This window comes from Schistocerca cancellata, chromosome 3 (genome assembly GCF_023864275.1).
Source record: "Schistocerca cancellata isolate TAMUIC-IGC-003103 chromosome 3, iqSchCanc2.1, whole genome shotgun sequence".
Classification (NCBI taxonomy): Eukaryota; Metazoa; Arthropoda; class Insecta; order Orthoptera; family Acrididae; genus Schistocerca; species Schistocerca cancellata.
This window is the reverse complement of record NC_064628.1, coordinates 327653828-327680572: the sequence shown is the minus strand read 5'-3', so window position 1 is coordinate 327680572 and position 26745 is coordinate 327653828. Positions and strand designations below refer to the sequence as shown.

The 26745-nt window shown below is 43.1% G+C and overlaps 1 protein-coding gene across 1 annotated transcript in view; it reads right to left on the bottom strand.

The window, feature by feature from the left end:
• Positions 1 to 26745, bottom strand: part of LOC126176291 (trypsin-3-like) — an 85671-nt gene that overhangs the window by 25950 nt on the left and 32976 nt on the right. Inside the window, exons 3-4 of the mRNA XM_049923441.1 lie at positions 22983 to 23121; positions 5423 to 5539 (exon numbers count right to left, since the gene is read on the bottom strand). Coding sequence (XP_049779398.1) covers positions 5423 to 5539; positions 22983 to 23121 — 256 coding nt within the window. The remainder of the gene's footprint in view (positions 1 to 5422; positions 5540 to 22982; positions 23122 to 26745) is intronic.

Here is a 26745-nt window from a genome sequence, read left to right as displayed (position 1 = left end):
GAACTACTTAAACCTAACTAACCTAAGGATATCATACACATCCATGCCCGAGGCGGGATTCGAACCTGCGACCGCACCAGCCGCGTGGTTCTGGACTGTAGCGCCTAGAACCACTTGACAACCGCAGCTAGCCTGTATACTACCTTACCACGATATAATTGCACGTGGGCTCTCGTGGTCGTTAGCGGGAACATGTTACAGTAAACCGTTACAGTAAACAAGTACAGTGGTGACAGGAAAGCGCTTCTCATTGTAAATGATTTCAAGACAGTTGTGAATATAATACCAAGTGGTTCAGCGTATCCTGTTGAAATATCGCGATAAAAACTCACAATAGGCCGGCCGGAGCTCCTTCATTCCCAGGTGCAATAACACTGAGGTCGACTAATTTTTACGCTTGCCATGTCACAAACTGTGTCCCATATTGAGCAATTGTAGTGTGAATTAAAAGTTTGGAGAGAATCTCCATCCTTTGACTTTTGTCTATTTGCTATGTGTCTTGCATCTTTTGCACAGTTGTCCTCAGCAATCCTGAAGGTATGTACAAATAACAGTATAATTATCGTGTTCGAGAATGGTGTGACAGAAAGAAGTGTCTGTCTTCTGTTAAATCCTTATCTATATAAAATGTATGTTTATTCGGAATGTATACTCTCAAGAAGTAATGGCCCGATTTACGCGCGGTTTTCTGCAAACGTATACTTTTTTTTTTATCTTTCATTCCCCCTCTGAAAGAGATGGCGGGCTGTAGGAGAGCATAGCCCTTTTCAGCCGACCGTTGTAGTTGGTGATGTTGTGACACTATTTATTTCGGACACTGCGTGCTTATTTCATTTTGTAGGATTTTTAATTGCACATATATGGATAGTTGGGAGGAAGATGTTGTTCATTAACTTTCCTTCAATCCAAATCCTAGCATTTGCCTTATGGCTGAGGGAAAACCTCTCAGTCGAAACAACCACAACTGAGATTGGTTGCCTATTGTTCGACTTATATATGTTCGCATTATCCCAGTGGTCTTGATGTTGTTGTATTGTGATCTTGGAATAGTGCTGATGTAGAAACGTTTCCGTCTAATTCTGTCGAAGATGAAAAGCATGAGGATCTAATCAGAGAATATTGTCTTTTTCTATAGGAATTGATTTAAGTAAAAAGTTGTTCTTTCTATATCAGGCTGCTACATCATCCCAAATCCTTGTAGATTTTCTTGGTCTGTTGACAGTTTCATTGATTTCTCCATTTTCCAGAAGATTATGTTGGAATGAATTCGATAATGCTTCGTGAATAATGTAGGGGATCATCTGGAGGTGGTTTGTAACTGTATAGCTTTTACAGCAACGATGTACCAGTTTTCTGTTAAAATCGACTGCGAGGAACACAATGCTGTAATTCTCGACATTTAGTCTTCTATATAGTGCGATTTCTGTAAACTCTCTCATGTTGGTATCGGCTGTTATTTTGACCATACGTTAACCATATACACCACATGACCTATGGGGAAAATTCAGAGAGGACTAGAGGGCTTCAGCGAAGGTATTTACACAATATTCGTACCGTTAAGAACGATGACACCATTCTATTTTCGGACAATATGTTCAATGAAGCTCTCAAAAAATTCTAAGACATTTATATAACCATCAACAACTTGGCGTGATTGCACCACAACGTCCTGCGTATGACTATTATAATCGACATTTATTAACAGAACTACAATTCAGTGCTGATGACTCACTTACGTTTGTCGTAAAAACGAACAACTCATATTTGCAGATCAAAACCTTACGTACGAAACAATTACAAATGCTGTGGCCAATGGTAGTGGAGGTCCATTTTTCCTCGACGCGCCCGACGGGACAGGAAAAACGTCCCCCATCAGTTTAGCTACAATTCGGTCTCAAAATGGAAACGCTTTGGCTCTTGCCTCATCGCATTTTGCAGCTACATTATTGGATGGTGGTCGCACAGCTCATCCGACGCTCAAATTGTCTTTGAATATACATCTTGCGGAGGCCCAAACATGTAATACAATATTTCAAAAAGTTCTGGCATCGCGAAACTATAGCAAATTTGTAAACTGATTGTCTTGGATGAATGCAGTGAGTCACAAAAGAAGTTACTTGAAGCGCTTGACCGAACTCTTTCCAGAGTTAGGAGGAAATGCACAACCATTTCATAGAGAAGGAAATGGAAAACTGAAATGTTTAGATAAGACTCGCTTTTTCGCTAGCAGAATATCAGACTATAGTCAAAAGAGAGATTCCCCAATGTTACATGATTTAATTCGACTACACTCTATCATCCTCGTTTTACTTTTGGTGACATTCACCGCACAAACTCTTTCCAAAACACTATCAATTCCGTTCTGCTGCTCTTCCAAGAGTTTCGCTGTCTCTCACAGGATAAGAAAACTTCGGAGTTTTTACTTGGTGATCTTTTATTCCATTTCGAAAATTCTCATTGTTTACTTTTACTGCACAGATTGCATAAAACGGGAGATAGCCTGGAGCCCTGTCCCTCTACCTTCTCAACCATCGTTTCCCGTTCACGTCCTTCCAATCATGTGACTACAGGCGGGTTTCTATACAAGTGGTAGATAACATTTCGTTCCCTGTATTTTATTCCAGCTACATTCAGAATTTCGGAGAGTGTACGAGGGTGAGTCAAATGAAAACCTTAAATTTGTAATAACAAATCGAAATTTCGCACCGTTATTCTCTAGGATGCTAAGCGTGCTACAAACAGCGTGCAGAATGGCATGTAGGTGGCAGCATAGTGCAGAGGCACACATACGGTCGTAGTATTAGTATAAAGATGGCCGCCCCACTTGCGACTTGCACCAGGGAAGAACAGCGTTCTGTTATTCGGTTTTTGCGTAGTGAAGGTGTGAAACCTATAGAAATTCATCGACGAATGAAGGTTCAGAAGGATGATGCATGTTTGTCACAGCAGCAAGTCTACGAATGTAGTAGGAAGTTCGCAAATGGTGTGACTTCAGTGGAAGATGTTTCTCGTCCAGGTCAGGCACAACGAGTTGTGACTCCACAGACATTGCAGCAGTTGAAGCCATAGTGAAGGAAAACCGCCGAGTGACACTGAATGACATTGTAGCATGTTTACAGATTAGTCATATGTCAGCACACCAAATTGTGCATGATGTGCTCCAGTTTCACAAAGTGTTTGCAAGAGGGTGCCACGGCAGCTGACTCCCGAAATGAGAGAACGACGTGTTGATGCTTGTGAAGAACTTCTTCGGCAATTTGAACGGGAAGGTGATGGCTTCCTTGCAAGAATCGGTATTGGGGACGACAACTGGGTTCACTTCCACTAACCGGAAACGAAGAGAGTGAGCGTGGAATGGCGCCATTCCTCATCACCAAAACTAAAGAAGTGTCGAACAGAACTATCAGCAGGGAAGGTTATGCTGACTCTCTTTTGGGACGAAAAAGGCGTCATTTTGGAGCATTACATGCGTCATACACAGATCTAAAAAAACATCTGCTGCCTGCAATCAAATCAAAGCGACGTGGATTGCTGTCAGCAGGTGTTCTTTTGCAACATGACAGTGCAAGGCTCCACACTGCCCGTACAACAGTTGCAACAATCCCAGACCTGCATTTTGAATGTCTTCCTCATCCACCATACTCACCAGACCTTGCCCCAAGTGATTTCCATATGTTTGGACCACTCAAAGACGCAATGGGAGAAAAGAAGTTCCGTTCTGATGAAGAGCTACGCCACGCGATGCATGAGTAGTTGCGCAGACTACCAAAAGAATTTTTTTCTAAAGGAATTTATGCACTTTGTAAACGCTGGAGGACTTGCATTGAGCGTGGAGGAGATTATGTTGAAAAGTGATACAGCTTTGTACCACTTCTGCACAATAAATAATATTTAAAAAAATACACTACTGGTCATTAAAATTGCTACAACACGAAGATGACGTGCTACAGATGCGAAATTTAACCGACAGGAAGAAGATGCTGTGATATGCAAATGATTAGCTTTTCAGAGCATTCACACAAAGTTGGCGCCGGTGGCGACACCTACAACGTGATGACATGAGGAAAGTTTCCAACTGATTTCTCATACACAAACAGCAGTTGACCGGCGTTTCCTGGTAAAACGTTGTTTTTTTGTGATGCCTCGTGTAAGGAGGAGAAACGCGTACCATCACGTTTCCGACTTTGATAAAGGTCGGATAGTAGCCTATCGCGATTGCGGTTTATCGTATCGCGACATTGCTGCTCGCGTTGGTCGAGATCCAATGACTGTTAGCAGAATATGGAATCGGTGGGTTCGGGAGGGTAATACGGAAAGCCGTGCTGGATCCCAACGGCCTCGTATCGCTAGCAGTCGAGATGACAGGAATCTTACCCGCATACTTGTATCGGATCGTGCAGCCACGTCTCGATCCGTGAGTCAACAGATAGGGACATTTGCAGGACAACAACCATCTGCAAGAACAGTACGACGACGTTCGCAGCAGCATGGACTGTCAGTTCGGAGACCATGGCTGCGGTTACCCTTGACGCTGCATCACAGACAGCAGCGCGTGCGATGGTATACTCAACGACGAACCTGGGAGCACGAATGGCAAAACGTCATTTTTTCGGATGAATCCAGGTTCTGTTTACAGCATCATGATGGTCGCATCCGTGTTTGGCGACATCGCGGTGAACGCACATTGGAATCGTGTAATCATCATCGCCATATTGGCGTGTCACCCGGCGTGATGGTATGGGGTGCCATTGCTTACACGTCTCGGTCACCTCTTGTTCGCATTGACGGTACTTTGAACAGTGGACGTTACATTTCAGATGCGTTACGACCAGTGGCACTACCCTTCATTCGGTCCCTGCGAAACCCTACGTTTCAGCAGGATAATGCACGACCGCATGTTGTAGATCCTGTATGGGACTTTCTGGATACAGAAAATGTTCGACTGCTGCCCTGGCCAGCGCATTCTCCAGATCTCTCACCAACTGAAAACGTCTGGTCAGTGGTGGCCGAGCAACTGGCTCGTCACAATACGCCAGTAACTACTCTTGATGAACTGTGGTATCGTGTTGAAGCTGCATTGGCAGCTGTACTCGTACAAGCCATCCAAGTTCTGTTTGACTCAATGCCCAAGTGTATCAAGGCTGTTATTACGGCCAGAGGTGGTTGTTCTGGCTACTGATTTCTCAGGATCTATGCACCCAAATTGCGTGAAAATGTAATCACATGTCAGTTCTAGTATAATGATGCCCGTTTATCATCTGCATTTCTTCTTGGTGTAGCAATTTTAATGGCCAGTAGTGTATTAAAGGTTTTCATTTGACTCTCCCTCGTAATAAATAGATTTTACTGAAAGCCTTCTCCATTACGATAGAGAGAGAGAGAGAGAGAGAGAGAGTGAGGATAGCAGGTCACGTCGCCTTACCTGCACGAGCCCCCAGCCGACAACAATCGCGACGTCATCGTCTTGCACGGGCTGCCCCTGCTGCGGCAGTCTCGCTGCAGCGACCTTCACGCCGTCCAGCGGGAACGGCTCCACAACCTGCAGCACACGCAGTGTTCACCTCCGATCCAGCCGTTCATACATTCCCATATCTAGTGCTGCAAATCACACAGCGAAGTTACGCAGGGTGAAGCAAAATTTAGGAGGTCGTTCGTGGGCATTTTTTGAGTATTTCGGCCTTCTCATGGCACACCAAGCATACAGGGCTCTGTCCGTTCCAAAAACGCCAGCATTGATCTCCGATACCTGGCTACCACCGGAACATCTGTCCACATACAGTCCATGGGTACAAGAACGTTTGGGATCTGTGGGAGGGTGAGCCTTGAGATATTACAGGTTGACAGAAGTAAGTGCCAAACACTGCTGTCGAGCAGGGAATCCTCCTAGTAACCAAAGGGATCCAAGTTAATTTTAGAACTGAAGAAGTGATGGAATATTTTTACCCCAGATTACATATTAAAAACTAAATTTTTCGAGGTTTTAAATCACCCTTCGCATATTATTAGTGTTTATGCTGATGGATCTAAGCTGGGCACTTCTCCGAACATGTCCTCAGGACCAGGCTCCCAGAGCAATTTTCAGATTACTGTGCACAACTCATTGTTAGTATGAGACCACTTCAGCAGATAAGACAGCATTGCGACAAGGAAGTCCTTATTTGCTCTGATTCTTAAAGCGCCTTCTTGCTATTGGATAGATATACCAACCAGACAGGATGGTCCAAGATATGTAAGACGCTCTCCTTTCCTTGGAAATGCATAAGAAGGAAGTAATCTTCTCGTGCATACTAGGGCCCATACGGACGCAGGGAAATGAAGTGATGCGGCTGCCAAGGAGACTTGTTGCCTTCACACTACTCAGTCTCCCTGTGGGCACTCACCACACACTTAGCCTTGAAGGCCATGTGTTGGTGGAAGACAACTGCCTGAAACTGAAGAGTAATAAGCCGTGATCTTTGAAACTTTCAGTGCTACTGTGGCTTACAGCTGTATGTATTCTGTTTGATGATCTCAGGGCAGACCCGTGTGCTAGATACGATCTACCTATATGATGAGATAAAGAAGTAGACCTTGCAGGGCTACGAGTTGGTCATTGTTTCTTGATTCATGGTTTCTCTTATGGCTACAGAGCCCACCAGCTCGTCAAAGATATGGAACGTGGGTGTCAATACAGGATATTTTAATTGAATGCATTCTGTTTGATGATCTCAGGGCAGATCCGTGTGTTAGATAGGACCTAGCTGTATATTTTAAATGACAATTATATGAGTGGTGTGCGTGTTTTAATCTTTTCTGTGTTGTCAGGACTCCTTTCTAAAATTTTGGCTGTAAGATTTTAGTGTACTCCAGACTGCTTTGGTCACTCACAATTTTTAGCCAGTCATCCAACCAGAGCTATCTGACCCCTGTTTCTATATGTCCTGCCACTTTATAACTAATTTTGTCTACAAATATACTGCTGTGTTTCATTTGCATTTCGAAGATTGTGTTTTATGAGTCCCCACACATCATTGAACTTTAAATTGTTCTTTATTGTGCTGTGCTTGTTGATACAGTTTGCTTTTAAAGAAATTTGTTTTATTCTTTCCTTCACAGTCACCGTCCTGCACCTCACACACACACACACTCTCTCTCTTCCACCTGAATTCTCACACCCTCTTCCCTTTTCGCCTGCTGACTACCCCTCTCCATCATCCACATGCTTCCTACACTTCTCCCTCCTCCCCCTACAAACTGTTCATCTTCTCTTCCCTTTCGCTCTTTTCACCTCCTCTCCCACCAGTTCCTGTCCATCTCTTCCTCCTCCTTGTCTCTATCGATTTTTTCCTTCCCCCTCTCTCTGTCCGTTTTCTACTCCCCACTAAATGTGCTCACCTTTTGCTCCTCTCCGTGTCCACCTGCTCACTCCTTCTCTCCAACCTTCTCCTCGTCGCCCCTCTATGTGCCCACCTCCTCCTCCCCTTCCTTTCTGACCAACTCGTCCTTCGCCTCTATGCCCATCTCCTTCTCTCCCCCCTCTCTGCACATCTCCTCCCTGCCTCTCGACTGCCCATCTCCTCTACAACCGTTTCTACCCATCGCTTCCTCCCCAAATTTCTGCCTGTCTCATTTCCCCCCCCCCCCACCTCTCTGCCCATCTCATGCTCCTCCCTCTGTCTATCTCCTCATTCCCCTCTTTGTGTCCAAATACTACTCGTACCCCTCTCTCCTGGTCCACCTCTTTCTCTGCCAATATACCTTTCCTTCCACCCCTCTCTGCCCATATCCTCCTCGTCGCCCCTCTGCCCATTCCCTCCTCACTCTTCTTTTTATGTCCATATACTCCTCCTCCCCCTCTCTTTCTGTCCACCTCCTCATCTTTCCCCTTTTGTCTGTCCACTTCCTCTTCCCCTCTCCCTGCCCATCTCCTGCTCCCTCCTTCTCTCTGTGCATCTTCTCCTCACTACATCTACATCGATATTCCACAAGCTATCTGACAGTGCGTGGCGGAAGGTGCGCCCCCCTTCCTTGCTCCACTCGTAAATGGTTCATGGGAAAAATCATTGGCGGTAGGCGTCTTGGATTATCTCTATTTTCTCGAACTTTCTCATCATGGGCATTTCGTGAAATGTTGTCTGCCTCTTCCTGGAAAGTACTCTCTCGAAAATTCAATAGAAAACTTCTCCATGAAGCACAATGCCTTTTTTTACAGAGTCTGCCTCTGGAGATTGTTGAGCATCTCTGTGATGCTCTTACGCTGACTGGACAAGCCCGTGACGAAACGTGCTGCTCTTTATTGGATCTTCATCCTACCTGGTAAGGTTTTCAGACTGTCGAAAAATACTCGATAATCGATCGAACAAGCGTCTTGTAAGATATGTTTCATCAAGATTCTTCCTAAGTACTGCAGACTGACATCAACTTTTCGTACTATTTGTCTTATGTGCTAATTCCACTTAAGACCTTTCTGGACAGTTACGCCTAGATATTGTACTGTAGATGCTGTTTTCAGCAATTTGTCATTAACAGTGTACTTGTACATTAATGGATTTCTTTTCCTATGTAGGTACAATAAGTTACATTTATATACATTCAGGATCAATTGCCAGAGCGTGGACCACTCATTAACCCTCTGTCGGTCATTCTGCAAATTGATGCCATCGTCTCGCATTGCTACTTTCTGTAGACAACCACATCATCTTCAAATACTATCCCTTCTCATTTCTTGCTGCCCCCTATATATCTCCTCCTGCTCCCTCTCTCTATTGATTTCCTCCTCCCCATCTCCTTATCCATCTCACACTGAACCATCTATCTCACTGTCCCCTTCTCCCCCTGTCTCCCTATCCCTCTCATCCTGCCTCTCTCTTCATATCCATCCCCTTCCATAACCATCACAACCTTCTCCCTGCCAGGCCCGTGGACAACTGTACCCCTGCAAAACAGGATGATGAAGCAGGCCAATATCAGAACACGTTTGTCATGCAGGACAGCTTACATGTCAGTGGCAAGAAATGATTTTCCAGTCCCCAGTGTATAGGCTAGGTAACTACTACTTGAACACAACACAGGGCAATCTACGTGTCAGGGGCTTTAAAACGGGTTTTGGCCTTTGACATGTAGGCCACCCTGCTAACCAGGTTGATTCCAACAGAAGACACCTATTCTGCAGGGCAACCTATATATATATATATATATATATATATATATATATATATATATATATATATATATATATATATAATAGAGGGAAACATTCCACGTGGGAAAAATATATCTAAAAACAAAGATGATGAGACTTACCAAACAAAAGCGCTGGCTGGTCGATAGACACACAAACAAACACAAACATACACACAAAATTCAAGCTTTCGCAACAAACAGTTGCTTCGTCAGGAAAGAGGGAAGGAGAGGGAAAGACGAAAGGATACTATCCCTTTCGTCTTTCCCTCTCCTTCCCTCTTTCCTGACGAAGCAACTGTTTGTTGCGAAAGCTTGAATTTTGTGTGTATGTTTGTGTGTCTATCGACCTGCCAGCGCTTTTGTTTGGTAAGTCTCATCATCTTTGTTTTTTATATAGTGTGTGTGTTTTCATTGTCTTTTTGTGTCTATTTATTTATCTGAAGAGTGCTAATGAATTCACAGTTTAGCACATTAAAATACTAACTGCTAGCTGAGGGATTTGGTGTAAGGAACCTGCGATCTATGGTGGCTCCTTCGATTGTCATTTATTATGAAGGGTAGATTCTGTGGGAGATAAAGGTCTGTCCATGGGTTATAAAATAGAACACACTTAATTGAAATATGCTCCATTGATGCCTGTGTTCTGCATCTTCCACCCTCCTGAAGAGGAATCCATATGCCAAGTGACAATGCCCAATTCTTAGATTTGTATTGGCTGCTTCTTCAGTTGATTGTGATCAGAAAGAGGTAACTCATCAGAAATTTTGCCGTTGCTGTTCAGGTTCTCCCTGTGAAATATCAGGCAGAAGGCAGCCACAACAAGCAATTTCTGTAAATAAAAAACAAAAACAAAAAATACGATTAGTGCTGATCTCATCATGCTAACAATTGCTGCTAGATTACTTTATACATATATATTAGCAGCAAACAGCTTGTTTGAAAACAAGCCACTACTCCTCTGCTTAAACTGCTCAATGACAATGAGTACTGAAGTGCAAATGGCAATTAAAACAAGAAGGAACGTTTATACGACCAGTAAACTAGATAAAAATTGGGCAATAACATATCACAAAGAAGAATTGAAAACATTTAACTCTGGGCAGGAACAAGTAGACGAACTCTGAATCAAGTGTACAAGAGTAGTTGAAAGAGCACTGGATAAATACACTGAAGAGCTAACGCAACTGACACACCTGCCTAGTATCATGTAGGTTCCCCGCGAGCACGCAGAAGTGCCGCAACACGACGTGGCATCGACTCGACTAATGCCAGAAGTAGGCTGGAAGGAATTGACACCATGAATCCTGCAGGACTGTGCATAAATCCGTAAGAGTAGAAGGCTGTAGAGATCTCTCCTGAACAGCATGTTGCAAGGCATCCTAGTTATGCTCAATAAAGTTCATGTCCTGGCAGTTTGGTGGCCAGTGGAAGTGTTTAAACTCAGAGGAGTGATCCTTGAGCCACTCTGAAGCAGTTCTGGACATGTGAGGTGTTTCATTGCCCTGCTGGAATTGCCCAAGTCCGTCAGAATGCGCAATGGACACGAATGGATGCAGGTGATCAGACAGGATGCTTACGACGTGTCAACTGTCAGAGTCGTACATAGACGTATTCGGGATCCCATATCACTCCAACTGCACACGCAACACACCATTACAGAGCCTCCCCCAGCTTGAACAGTCGCCAGCTGACATGCAGGGTCCATGGATTCATGAGGTTGCCTCTATACCCATACACATCCATCCACTGAATACAATATGGAATGAGACTCGTCCGACCAGGCAACATGTTTCCAGTGATCAACAGTCCAATGTCAGTGGTTGGTTGGTTGGTTGGTTTGGGGAAGGAGACCAGACAGCGAGGTCATCGGTCTCATCGGATTAGGGAAGGACGGGGAAGGAAGTCGGCCGTGCCCTTTGAAAGGAACCATCCCGGCATTTGATGGTGGTGGTGGTGGTTGTGGGGATGTTTAAGGGGGACTAAACAGCGAAGGTCATCAGTCCCCCCCGGCATTTGACTTTAGCGATTTAGGGAAATCACGGAAAACCTAAATCAGGATGGCCGGACGCGAGATTGACCGTCGTCCTCCCGAATGTGAGTCCAGTGCCAATGTCAGTGTTAAAGGGCCCAGGCGAGGAGTAAATCCTTGTGGCATGCAGTCATCAAGGGTACACGAGTGGACCTTCGGCTCCGAAAGCCGATATTGATGATGTTTCGTTGAATGGTTCGCACGTTGACACTTACTGGCGCAGATTGAAATCTGAAGCACTTCTGTCGCACTGAATGATTCCCTTCAGTCCTCTTTGGTCCCGTTCTTGCAGGATCTTTTTCCGGCCACAGTGATGTCAGATATTTGGTGTTTTACTGGATTCCGGATATTCACAGTACACTCGTGACATGGTCTTATGGGAAAATCCCCACTTCACTGCTACGTCGGAGATGCTGTGTCCCATCGCTCGTGCGCCGGCTATAACACCACGTTCAAACTCACTTAAATCTTGAGAAACTGCCATTGCAGCAGCAGTAACCGATCTAACAACTGCGCTAGACACTTGTCTTATATAGTCGTTGCTGACCGCAGCGCCGTATTCTGCCCATTGACATATCTCTGTATTTGAATACGCATGCCTATAGCAGTTTCTTTGATGCTTAAGTGTATGTCCCATACTCATCCCACAGTTCCTTGTTATGGCAGACAAACGTCCTTGCCCGATAACCACCGCCTTCTTTGTGTTCAAAGACATAAATTAAGCCTGCCTGCAGTATCAAACTTTTCCGCGAGCATTCGAAGGTCTTATTGAGTATGTGCTGCACATGCTGCATAGGCAGCGAATAAAAAGTTGTTTACAAATAACTGATCATGACAGCACTTGGATCTGAGTAGTCAGATGTTACAAAGTTTCCTGTGAGCTCTGGTAGGTAAACAGACGCCAAGCTTTGTTACGCTGAAAGCTACATTGAGAGCTAGCGAGAAGCGTATACCAAACAAGGCAGGAACCACTATATAACATTGACGAACTGCTCTTTGCACAATAAAACGATCAGATATAATCACGCCTAACCTCATAGTACCCTCCACACCATCGTGAAAAGCAATGATCATCCTCAGGAGTTTTAGAAGGAAGAAAGAAAAGAAGATAGAGTTTAATGTCCCTTTGATAGTACGGTAATTATGAAAGAGCCACAAGTTCGGATTATGAAAGTGTGGGAAAGGAACCAATTCGGCAATCGCCAGGAGCGGTTTACAGGAAATCAGGGAAATCCTAAATCTGGATAGCTGGACGGGGCTCTGCCGTCATTCTCCCGAATGCGAGTCCAACGTTTTGTGCTGGCCAATGGGCCATCTCACTCGCCAGGAGCTTTAGAAGATTCCCTCTCTTCACTAGTAAATTATACAGTGCCTCCCTATTGACTGTGTTAAATATTTCGTTGAGGCTGATGAAAGTAATAAACAATGGAATCATCTGCTACAGTTATTTTCATGAATTTACAGAAGTGTGAAGGTCATTGCAACTGTAGATCACTGAGATCGTAAGCCAGGCTTGCTACGTTTACATGGGACTCAACTTACGGAAGACGAAAACCGAGTTTCGGAAACAGTTTCTCCCTTTACGTGTTAAGGCCTGAAGCGGTTTTGCTAGACTTGCCAAATATCGGTTTTCCAACCGTCAGTTGCTTTACACAAATTACCTCTGGAAATCAGCTTTCTGATCTCTGATTTAATCGATACAGAGGCTCTTTCTCGTCAATTAAATATCGGACGTAGAAAAAAAACAGCATGACGTAACCTGAAATCGCAAGCACGTTTCAAAAACAGTTATAAGTTTACATCGGAGCGAAAATCGATGAAGGAAAGTACTATCCAGCAGCTAGGAAAGCATTTTCAAAATCGATATTGGAGTTTTTACATAAACAACTGCGCTACTAGAATATCGGTTACCTAAATCCTGGCCGGCCGTTGTGGCCGAGCGGTTCTAGGCGCTTCAGTCCGGAACCGCGCGACCGCTACGGTCGCAGGTTCGAATCCTACCTGGGGCATGGACATGTGTGATGACCTTAGGTTACTTAGGTTTAAGTCGTTCTAAGTTCTAGGGGACTGGTGACCTTAGACGTTAAGTCCCATAGTGCTCAGAGCTATTTGAACCATTTGAAGTAAATCCTGTTTTGGGAGTCCCATGTAAACTCCAGTGCAAGACTCTGCAGGAGAGACACTCAGAAGCTCTGTACGGGCTTTTGTTGAAGTTTCGAGAACATACCTTCACCGAAGAGTCAAGCAGTATATTGCTCCCTCCTACGTATATCTCGCGAAGAGACGATGAGGATAAAATCAGAGAGATTAGAGCCCACACAGAAGCATACCGACAATCCTTCTTTCCACGAACAATACGAGACTGGAATAGAAGGGAGAACCGATAGAGGTACTCAAGGTACCCTCCGCCACACATCGTCAGGTGGCTTGCTGAGTATGGATGTAGATGTAGATGTAGATGTAATTGAGACTCAAGGTACAGACGCTCGGCAGGCCCAACACCACACGGGAAAACGCTCTTCCGACGCTATTCATCAGTGACTTCTGCCGTAGCAACTGCAGACACCACATTTACCTTTACCATTGTGTACCTATAGAATCAAGATGTCTTTGGGCATGTCCGGCAGGACAGTACCCTTAGCCCAACGTTTCAATGAAAGGCTGTAGAGCAAATATGTGTAAAGCAAATCAATGGGCTAAAAAAACGGATAGAGAAATACGAGAAGCCTTCAATGAATTGTGTAGGAGAATCTTTTCAGACGATCTCTCACAAAACGCAAAGAAACTCAGGTCACATGTAAAGGTTGTCAGTGGCATCAAAGTTAGTATCCATACACGCATGAGAGGCACACGAAATGAAGTTGTTGGCACTAGTGCAAAATCGGAAATACCAAACTCCGTTTCTAAATGCACCTTTACAGACAAAAATATCCTGTAGTACAGCTCTAGTTTAACTGTCGCACGAATGTGTATGATAAGTGATGTAGATATTCGTGTGATTGGTGTTGAGACACAGCTAAAAATCACTAAAATTTGACAAAGGCCCAGCTGCCTTTGGAATCCTTATCAGATTCTGTACAGAATTCGCGACTGAGTTTGTCGCTGTTTTAATATCCGTAGATCCCTCAGACAAAAAAATTTGCCTAGTCTGAAGAAAATCCAAGTCACGAAGGTCTAAAGGACACCAGGTAACAGGGTAGCGGAAGCGGCCCACAAAAAGCGTCTCACATCTTCACTTCCATCTAATGTAGTCTCTCAGGACATATTCTGAGCTCAAACATAGTGACGCATCTTGAACAAAATGATCTATTCAGAATTGTATCGCATTAGAACAATATTTGTTATGAAATCGATGACTTTTTGGGTGTACGTTTCCGTTATAAAACAAAAACACACAATAATAATCTCAAATCAAAGTTTAGGTTAAACAGAAAAAAACCGAGGTAACAGCTGTATTCTTATATCGACGTAACGGAGATTTCAATAGAAGGATACGAACTGCCGACTTACACCTGTCCCGGCAGGATATTTATTTAATGTAGTGGGCCGACGGTCATTCTCCTGCGATTTATTTGCTGAGACACCTGGTATTGCAGCTTCCAAAAGCGGATCTATCAGCCAAGCAAATAATCGCGCTCCTTTCTGAGTGTGCATCTATATCGCTGGTATGACAGAATATTAGAGTCACAAGAAGGTATCAAGTGCGATCATATCAGGTGAGAGAACTACCCAAAAATAGTACCTCCACTTCCAATTCACCATCCAGGCATGATCTGACGCTGGTGTTCGCGAGAAAGATGTTCAAAGTGAACTAGAGTTCCACCAAGCTAGAACCACAAATATGCTCAGGATATCACTCACAAGTGTAGCGTACACTGGTGCAGGTGGAGGAAGCAAAGACCTGTTAACCAATAATTGACTTTCTCAGGCCACAAACTCACTCGAAATCTGTTTTGCTGGTTATTTACTATTGTAACTATCATTGCTATCAATTGTGTTGTCTTTGGCGAAATAGGCTTCATCCGAGAAAACCTCACACACAAGGAGTTAAGTATCGTCTGTAGTGTGCTGCATCATACATTGGCTTAACATGAAGCAAGATCCACAGTTATCAGGTGTTAGAGCTTACGTTTCGTTTGAATGGTAAGGCTGTAGCTGCGATTTCTGCATCTCTTTCCTCACAGCACTGTGTATGACAGCCGTTTCACGTGCAACGGATCGGGTGGAGATGATAGGCATCTCATTCACCTGGGTTTGCTCTTAGGTTGGGAGTCCTCACAGTAAGGTGTCCTCCACGGTAGACCAGTTGTAGTACCACTTGACCTGTTTCCCACACCTGTTGTGCCTGGCTGGGGAAAATGGTGTACGTCGGAAGTCTCCTGCATGGGACTTGACTCAATACAACCAGTCCACTTCCATTCAGTTGCCATTTGGTTGTCCGAAGTAGACAACTGCGGTTCTTATTTACGTTACTGATATCTTTGACAATCTTTGGTGGTCAGCAATGTTTGCATGATTTCGAAAACTGCTGGTACCTGGATCCCAGTTCAACAGTCTTCAAGACTATTGTAAGAACAGAGTGGCTGAGTGGCAAGAGGGCAACCCCAAGGTTGTAAAAAGGATTACCAAAGGATGTCCACAAGGCTCTATCAGCGGACCTATCTTCTGGGATACCACAATTGAACAGCCCTTGAATTTAATCGTTGGAGATGGACGTTCAGAGGGAGTCACTGTGTATGCTAACAACATGTTAGTTGTGATATCAGCCAACACAAGAGCAGTGTTGGAAAACAAGGCCAGTGGTATGCTACACACAATACAAGAATGGCGCAACCAAAACTAATTATCCATAGCAGCACAAAAACAGTGTACACAATGCTTGAAAGTTCACCACAAAGACAACTGGCCTTTAAAATAAACAACACAAACATAAAATGCGAAGGTATAGCTAGATATCTTGGGGTACACATTGACGAACGACATAGCTTCAACGAAAACATACGACTAATCACAAACAATGCCGAAAGTATACTTCACAAGCTAGTAACATTAAATTCAACACAATATAGACTACCGCTCACAGTCATAAGAATGAATCACTGTGCACTTTACGAGTCGGTATTGTGCTATGCAGCTAGCACATGGGCGCATAGACTCGCTCTCGTCACAAACTGAAATCACTGTTAGGTGGGGGCAGAGAAGTGTGAGACTATCTGGGGCGTTCAGCACATCAGTCGATTCACTGTATGTGGTGCTTGGAATATACCCGATTGTTATTACCATCAGATATTGGGCTGCAGTGCACTGGCTGAAGAAGGGCAGACCTGAGAGAGTGTCGCAGACCACTAGGCAGCACACAGAAGACAGGCGCCGACTGAAGAATTGGCGTGTGGAGGCTTGGGAAAAGAATGGCCGTCGAGTCTGTTCATTCTTCCCCAAGGTCAGGGAGTGGTTACAGTTGCGCCATGTCAACCCCAGCCGAGGGGTGATTTATTTTGTGACCGGACGTGGCCCTTATCCCACGCATTTGCAGCGCATGTCGCTTTCAGAAAGCAATCGTTGCACGTGCGGGGTTTGATTCCCCAGAACACTTACTTTTGAAATGCCTTGGATATAGGCACTTACGTAATAACGTAGAACACATAACGGAAACAGCACTATATGATGCAGTGAGGAATCCAGATATATGGACAGAGTTGAACGCAATCGCCAACAGCATCTAAAAAGCAGAACATTACATATACAAACAGACTCATCAATACAGAAGGCGCAGAAGACGAAGACAGGCCGACATAGACAACCCGAGTAACTCCAGAACTGTCGATGAAACCAGTGACAGTGACAACACTGCCTTAACACAGATAAACCTATATAACATAAAACACGGGTACGTTAATAAAAGATTGCAATTTATATCTTATTATTAATGAATCTAATTAAAAGGAGTAATTAGCATAGTCCATGGATAGATATTGTTCTATAGTCCACGTTAAACCTGTACCCAACATTGTTAAGCAGTTACATAAATGAACACATCATTGAAAATGTAAAAATATGAATGTAATATAAATTTTATATAAAGTAAGCAAGCAAAATCAAACAGCGTAAATAGACAACAGAAACAGGTTATGCACCTTGCTCAGTTATAAAAAATTAATGGATTCATTACTTAAATAAGTTCTAGTTTTATTATATAAAAATGTTTTTACAAGATTAATAATAGATTAGTTGAGGCATGTTATTTCTCCTACATCTGTGTAGGAACATTATATAACTTAATCAGATTACATAGAGGCAGGATATTCTTCCAAAGGCATGCAGAATTTCTTTACTAAATAACCTAGTAGTAATAGTAGTTGTTACGTAATCTAACAAACATCAACTGCCACAGCACTCTAACAAACAACACCGATAAAGACTAGACCCGCTTGGACCGAACAAATCGCGTTTTCCCAAACAAAGACGTTCACGAGGATAATTGCTAAAATGGGTAGCACAAAATGTGGACGCTGGACTTGAAGTTCAATACCAAATCCCTTCAGCAAGTGGTGTTGGTGAAGGCATATCTATATCTACCCTTTCCTGTCTTCTTTCATTCTCTTCTTAAATTATACCATAAATTTACAATTTCCTGCTTCCAAATTCCTGTATTTTTCTTTAAAAAATAAGTGTGATTGCTGTAAGTAATTAAGAGATAACACCCAAGTGCGCACAAAAGAGCTCCACGTGCCCACGTGCACTTGGTTCTGTAAGAGCAGCAGTGCCCGAGGCCTCAACTGCGTAGCACAATTTTTGTGTACAGTGGTGGACGTGGGTACTGGTTAAGAAGTCTACGTGGAGCACTAAGGTCGGCATAAAGTAATAAGATGGCAGGCCCTAGTAGTCATAATGCAGCTTGAAAAAAAAATGCATCTTGTTCGAACACGAAGAAAATGAAGTCCGCTAACACAGTAACCTAGAGCAAAGCCATTTCACTATGACTCCACCGATTGTAACCTTCAGCTTGTAAACGCAGACTACAATCTTATAGAGCTTTACATCAGGACTGAACATAATAGCGTACACATCAGATGGTGATTATATTAGTTCCAGGGCTGTCTATGGTGTAGTTTACATCCCAATTGTAGAATACGACCTAAATGCTAAAGTCTTTCTCTGAAAGCAATCTTCTTGGGATAGCGCCCCATGGACACATATTAGACATTTGAAAGGCTGACTGGCAATAACAAGAAACACAATGGTTGCTTATCAACATATTACAATGGATAAAAGAAGTCATGAAATGGAAGGGTGTATGTCTACATGTATTTTCGTATCTTTTCCTTACGCTTAAATAAAACTAACGTTGATCTGGCATAAAATACCAAATAAAACGAAAATTATCCAAGGAAAATGTTAACTTTTCCCTTGATACATGCAGCTGGTGGACCATTAATAAAAGCATGGAAAGTGTCTGAAACTGACAGAACAAGTATGATGGATGTTAAAAGTGCTTAAATAAAAACAAAAGATAAATGGGCGGGCAATCACAGTTGTAAAACTGATTTAGATAATCGTGACTGGCGTAATGACTGACTAAAAAAGAATAATGCACCCATTCTGAGATGCATTAAAATAACGTTTTCAACAATATGGCAGGAGTTCTGACAGCATACAAAAAGTTAAAACTTTTCTTGCACACTCGTTATTTAAAATAGTGGTCAAATAGTTGTCGTCATCTGCAATGCAGTAGTGGAGTTTACTGTCCTCTCCCTCCTGATGTACGGCTACATGTTCGACTAGATTGGCTAGGCTACAATGTTACCAACTACTAGAGGACTTCATAAAGTAAGTCACACGCATTATGGCAGGCCAAGAAACTGCCACCGCGTCCAGCTCTACACGTCAAAGTGACAGATACATAACACTATTTTTTTTTGTAAACCCTCGTCGCCAGTTTTGTAATGGCTCAAATGGTTCAAATGGCTCTGAGCACTATGGGACTTAACATCTGAGGTCATCAGTAGAACTTAGAACTACTTAAACCTAACTAACCTGAGGACATCACACACATCTATGCCCGAGGCAGGATTCGAACCTGCGACCGTAGCGATCGCGCGGTTCCAGACTGAAGCGCCTAGAACCGCTCGGCCACACCAGCCGGCTTTTGTAAAGGCCTCGTCGCCACTGCCGTGTAGACCAAGTTGCCACTGTTGTTACAGTACACCGAGTTTGTGAGTTTGTGAAACGGCTTTTGATGCTGTAACCGGTAAGACTACCACTATTACACAGGTAACAGGATAGGAGAACGAAGGTTCTACATCCAACAAACTAGTACCAAAGTCACGCAATGAGTTAAAAAAATTTACTTATCTTTGTGACTTGTTGAATAATGAAGTCTGTAACACTGCTTGTAATATAACACAAAAACGGCCCTCAATGGCAATGGATATGTGCAAATAATCGTAGGTAAATAGCAAATGCAATTTACAACAACTATCTGTTCACTTCTAAGTGTTCACTTAACGACGTTCCCTGTCTAAGTCGGCCCTGGACCATGATCTATAACCAAATGGCCGAGAGCTGCTCCTACTCACGCGCCGCCTTCGAGGCGGGATACAAAATGCATATCGCTATCCCATGACTTTCGTCATGTCAGTGAATAAACGGTTCAGCTTGGTGACCTTGTTCGAGTCTGTAAATGCTTTGTAAGTCGTTGAAACTTGCGATGAATTCTCCGGCATTGGAAGAACAAACGTTAGTGAGGAAATTATGCTTTCGACCACAACCGTATGCCCATAAAACAAATAACAGAAATTATGTGTAATGTACATTCTGATGTCACTAGAGATAGTAGGGTAAAGCATGAACAAAGACGCTATTGATATCAAATTAATTACGCTAATTAGCTACCCCTCCCCCACTAATGACGTCATGGGTTTTCCCCACCCAGAATCCGTTAACAACTGCGAGTTTTGATGGATACCCAAAGAAGAATGCAGGAGATTAGGTGGAAAAATTGAGAGTATGGCAGCTGATTCTGATATGGGGTATGTGGTGGAAGCAGAACTCACATACCCTATTAGTTTGCATGATGTGCTTTCCGATTTGCCACTGTGTCCTGAGAAATTAGTTTTACGGGGAGTCTACACCACAAAACTGATGACAACGCTGGGGAACAAGAAGAGATACATTATTCACTATGGTAATCTCCAGCAGAGTCTCAGATTAGGGGTGAGGCTTGTTAGAATCATCTTTGCAGTCTCCTTCAAGAAATCCCCCTGGTTGGAGGAGTATATCGATTTCAGACACTGATGGCTTCCGTGACGTGTGACTTTCAAAGAGATTTTTTAAAAAAGTAATGAGTAATTCAGTTTTCGGCTAAACAATGGAGGATATAAGAGAAAATCGTTAAATTTTGATTAAAGCCGAATCTGAAATGGGGGGGAATGCACACCAAATTTTAAACGCGTCACAATGTTCAATGAGAACTTTGTTGCTGTGGAGATAGCGGAGGCTGCAGTAGAGTTCACGAAACCTCTCTATACGGGGATGTGGATACGAGACCTATCGAAATTCCACATGTACCGCTTTCATTATGAGTTTGTAGACCCAACATTTAGCTGATCATAAGTTACTTTATATGGATACAGGCAGCTGAATACAGGGGTGAATAACTGCGGTCCATTTGAAGTAATGAGGTGCCACAGTGAAGAATTCGACACATCTTCGTATACGGTCGATTCTCCTTACAGTATTGTTTCATAAAACAAGAAGGTTATCGACCTAATGACAGACGAGGCGAATTGGTCACCGATAGTGGAATTTGGAGCGCTGCGAGCAAAAATTTATGTGTCTTGCCCGTTGGAAGGTGCCACTCAGAGACGAGCTAAAGGCATCGTGAGCCCTCTGAGTGGAAGAGTATTTGTTGTGCCTGTGTAGTAGTATCCACGGTGCTCCACCACAGCCGCGGCATATGATGCGGCAAACTAGTATTCGTATGAGAGGATGTGGGGTGTAAACTGTGCTGCGATCTAAAGTTGGCCTGTCACCTCATGACGAAAAAGGGGTCATTTGTGATGACAGGGCCTGGAACTCTCCCATACTCACACCGTTCACTTGTTGAGAAAGGCGGGGTGGGGGACTCTGGTGAGAGGGAGAGAATGAGACTGGGTGTAAATGTTGCAGTATAGTATTACGCTTTTATCATAGAAAAAATATTTGTGTGTGTGTGTGTGTGTGTGTGTGTGTGTGTGTGTGTGTGTGTGGTGTGCTTGTGTGTGCTTGTGTGTGTCATGTAAATATTTATCTATTTATGCACACCATGTGTCCGAAGGTTGTGTACTATATACAGATATAAAGGAGTACATTGTAAAAAAATATGAGCAGACCGTGTGTGTCAACGAAAATTGTACTTGTAAAATATCTGTGCGCTATGCACGTGTACAAAAACTGCACATCATGTAAGTAGATTAGTCTTTTTTATGTTTCACCTGCCACTAACTGTCCTGGTCTGACTGGTTTTTAAGTGTAGATGTGTATCTAGTTCCCCGTCCTCAAAATTATTATTTTTCAACCAGTGCTCCTATGTGAGCGATCAAGCCAATTGTTGAGATAAACCAATTGTCAACCAGTGGTACAGTGTGTGTTTCAGTGATCAAACCGATCATACAGATAAAAGAATTATCAGCCAATGCTACTGTTCGGTGGACTACGGATTTATGTAGTTTTTCGTGTAAGAAAGCAAAAGTATCTCTGCATTGTAAAAATTTAATTTAAAATTTTTCTTAAGAATCACATTGTGTAACTATATCTAAAAAAGTATTGAAGAAATTATTATGTGACATGTGAATAGAAAGAATTGTTTGTGGGAATTGAATAAAAATCAATTCGTTACCACACATCTTTGTTGTTGTTATTTACAGAAAACTTATCCCAATATATATATATATATATATATATATATATATATATATAGTATTCCACCCTGTGTGATTGGAATACCAATTTAATTACTTCGTAATTACCTGTCAATATGCTCTCAGAGCAAGCACACAAAGGTATCCTCACCAAAATTGGTAGTGCGACATCCTTCCACAAATTGTTTAAATAAAGAATATTCCACACTGCCTTCGCTCTGACAAACACTGATATTCAGAATACACAATTCCAAACTGACAATGCTTTGTAGCGTGAACAAAGTGTTTAAATAAACTGGATGTACAATGTGAAAACCACTCAACAAATTGTGTAACCAACATTTTAGTACCTTAAATTGTTAATGCAACGTGACTGACAATGTATTACTGTCGTGAGATCCTCACAGTTCAGTAGCTCAGTGCTGACAGCGATTTCTCCCACCATTTTTTCCTGGGCAGGGGGAGGGGATGGGAGAGAAGGGATGGCAATTGGATGTGGAAGGGGCACATGCCGGCAGGAGAAAACCCAAGACGTCATCAAGGGAAAGGGGTAATTAATTGATCAATTTAAATAATTAGAATAATTATTTTGATATCAGTTTGAAGTCAAAAATATCCTCATTCCAGATTTATCCTACTACTTCTAGGTACGTAGATAATAAATTAGGTTATAACGCCTTAAGAAAATGTAAATTTCGGCTCAGTCGTTTCTGAATTTGGGTCCCTCAAGTCAAACTGAACTATTCATCGTCATCACTGAAAGTTTGTATCAAAGTAGTGGAAACATGCCCTGTTATAAAGTCGGGGATGTTAAGCCTGAATGTGCCAGCAAATTTCAGATTGTTCTGGAAGCCACGCGCAGCCTGTAGCGCACGCACCACGCTGCAGAGTACCTTGATGAGGGCGATGTCGTGTAGCCACGAGTCGTCCACGTCGTAGCCCGGGTGGACGATGGCCGCCTGCAGCTTGTGGCGCGTTCCGCCCTCGTTGAGGCGAGTCGTGCCGGACACCACCGACATTGATTGCATCTCCCTGTGGTCAAACTCACACCGAACAGTCGCCACTCTTGCTGCTAACGAACAAATAGTAAGTACATCCTGAAATATAGGGTGTTCCAGAAATACACGGCAATATTTCAGGGCGAGGTTCAGCACATGCAGCAGGCAAAAAAGCCTCATATGAACATGGGTCCAGAAGTGGATATTTATTGGGATATCGGACATGGACGTTGGTTATAGCGTACTTCACTAATGGTCCTACGGATTCGCCCTAGCAGTCCGGCAGTCCTGTGGGACGATAGCGTCATGTGATAACGGTCTCTGTGGACCTGACTGGGCTAGAACTACTGTACTTCACGGTGGGCACTACAAACTGCCTTGGCGGACAACAAAGTATAACACAGTTAGCATGTTCACCGCTGCTGATGTCGTAAGGTGGGTTCCTGCAGGTACAGGTTGAGCACTGCTGCAGTCGTGTAATGTGGCCAGTCATACATCTGTATGTACTGTTTTCGACAATAGTGTAATCAGATGCTGAGTATGCAACCATGAATTTCATGTATGGGTTACCAAATGGCAATGCTGTAGAGTTTTGTCGGCTGTACCACGAACAATATCCAGACTGCCCGTGCTCTGACAGGAAGACATTCCAAGAAGTCCACAACCACTTATGTGATCATGGTAGTTTCACACCTTTACCTGGAACAAGAGGACTGCCACGACGCACCACACTTGCAACTGAGGACACTATTTGTTGACGCTGCGGAACAGAATCCACACATCAGCACTTGGCGCTCAGGTCGTTAGGCGGATGTCCCTTACTGTATTGTCTGGCGATATCTGCGTGAACAAGAGCTGTATCATACTACCTACAGCACATTCAAGCATTGACTCATGCGAATTTTCCTGAAAGAGTTATATTTGTCGGTGGTTTATCCAACAACGTGGTATGAGGACCGATTTTCCAGAAATGGGTTATGGACGTATGAGGCAACATTCACACGTGATAGCACCCAAAATTTACATACTCAATATGACCGGGCATATGTCACTCCACATGCAACTATTGAAATGGCCCATACACAAAGTTTCGCCATCAATGTCTGGTCAGGAATTATGGAGGACCATTTGGTAGGGCACTATGTACTTCCCTGTTGTTCGAGTGGGTTGAGGTACATATGGCTCTTGTGCAGAAGGTTGCCTCCTGTGTAGGAAGGTTTTTCACTACAACTCCGGCAACAACTGTGCTTCATGCACGGTGGGGACCCTACCAATTTTTTTGTTCTTGTCCGCAAACACCTGATTCGCTGTTATGCTAATCGCTGTTGTTTGGCCACCAAGCTGAACTGACCATAGCCTTGAACTTTTTCCTGTGGGCCCATTTAAAACCGTTGACCTATGCTACACCTTTGGAGGATGAAGCATCACATTTTTTCCAAGAATTCGGGCTGATAGCCAAAGAGTACATACAAAACTTGGAGTTTTTGGAAGTGTTCGTGCCTTACTGAAAGTAAACTGGAGGTTTTTATGTACTAGGTAACCTACTTCCATGTCTTATAGCTCTATAAATATTCATTTCCGAACCCATGTTCATACGAATTATCTCATGACCTGAAATATTGCCCTGTATTTTCGGAACACTATGTACGTTTCCATTTTTTCTACATGTATTAAAAAGTAAGCTGTGTACAGTTTAACTGCGGCTTGCAGAGTATGTAAGTGCATGTACATTGACCAGCTTGCATGTAATTTCTAGTGGTTTTCTACCCCCATAGATACGTTTATACCTATCTTGATTTGTTTTGTCCAGGGTTGAAGGGTCCACGGCTTCATGTTGTGCCGCTTGGCAACACATCCCAGCTGTAATGAGGATCTTTGGCTCTGTACGGTGGCGCCATCTCCTGTGAAGGATGCACGTAGAGGCCGGGGAGGGCAGTCTGATGTGACCTTACGATCAGGAGAATACCGCGCTTTTAAACTACCGGCTGCAGTTAGCTGGCGCAGCTGTGTGAACTGTGTTGTGGTAATGGTCGTTCTCTTCGCCACATTTTCTGCAGCATGTTGTTGGTTTGGATTTGTACTGGAATCCGAATTAGAAGCCAGTAAAAGTGGCGTGTTCAATAAAGAATGTGTTCGAGAGCATTCTCTCTGCGAGATTGTGGATATCATACCGACTTTTTTCAGGTATCGTTTCTGAAGTCATGCAGTTCGACTTTAAATAAGGAAATCTGTTTAGAGTTTGCAGGCGACACCTCCGACTGGGTAGTGACCGTTACTGGCATAACTAGCTAGGCTCTGGGTTTTGCCTTAATGGAATTATTACCACTTTGCGTTTTGGACGTTAATATTGTACGACCGAATTGTAAGACGTTGTGTCTTGACATACGTTTTCTCCTTTCTGTATTTAACTGATTCAGTATTATAGATGACAGTGGTAGCCAGGGAGTGTCATCGAAAAATTTTGTGTATTGTATTTTAAGAAATATCTTGTAGTGGTTAGTGATTCGATCTTAAAAGTTATTTTATACCTACAGGGTTGTCATTGGAATTTTAGAATGAAGTTGGACTCATGAATTTTATGTTAGTTTATTGATATGGTTGCTAAATGTTGAGCGTTGATATGAATGAGTTTTGTCTTAAGGCATATTCTCCGGCGCATAACAATTATCATACGGAATGTGGTTTGTTGATTTGTTAATGTATTCTGAAGAGTTATCTGCGAGTTGGGACTGGGTTGTAACGCCCATATCTGCTATTGGGTTGGAAGGAAGTTAATAGCCACAGGTGAAAATAATTTTATGAGAGTTGTAACGTTCTGTTTCGGCCATTGTTAATATTGTTTGTTTTCCAGACGACCAGTCACCTTCTTATGCAACCTGTAATTGAGAGGTGATTACTGAACTTCATTTTAACGTCTCGTATCCTGTGGACGTACCCTCCGTCTAGACAGCTACCAATCCTACTCACTGTGTTGAAAATCACCACAAAAATGTCAAAATCAAAATGAAACAGAATGTAGTTCACTTACTTTATCGATGTTACAATTAATTAGCCTCACTTAAAACATCGCCTTTTGGACGAAATAAATTACCTCTGTCGATGTATTTCGCCCTTGTATATCGAATGTGTTACTTCAATTACTTCAGAATGCTAATGCTATTATGAGAAAGTCTCGAAAAGTACATTACGTCGCGCTCTCATTACGTTCCGCCTTGCGGGGTTAATCTATAGAAGTTATCCCTCACAAAACTCATTATGTCACTGCAAATAAGTAGTTCTGTCTGCCTTCTGAAACAATCGGCCGGAGTGTGAGTCGGCCAATGTATGTGTCAGCCTGAGGTGATATTCAGAACCGAGTGCAGAGAATTGTTATGATGGACAAGCATACATACATTGCCTGAGAAAAAGAAGTGAAGCACCCAGAATGGGAGAAGGAAACTACACTGATTGATAGGATACGTGATGTTGTTTCAGTGATTACAAAATCGACTCTAATTTACAAAGAGCTTAGTAGTATGAGTCCACTTATCATTACGACGTTGCTCTCCCTTTCGCTTGGATGCGTGCACTGACTGGATTGGTATGGATGTCTTAAAGTCATTCTACCCTTTCCTGTCGCAAACTGCCCCACGATTATTGCAACAGGTCTTTGATATCC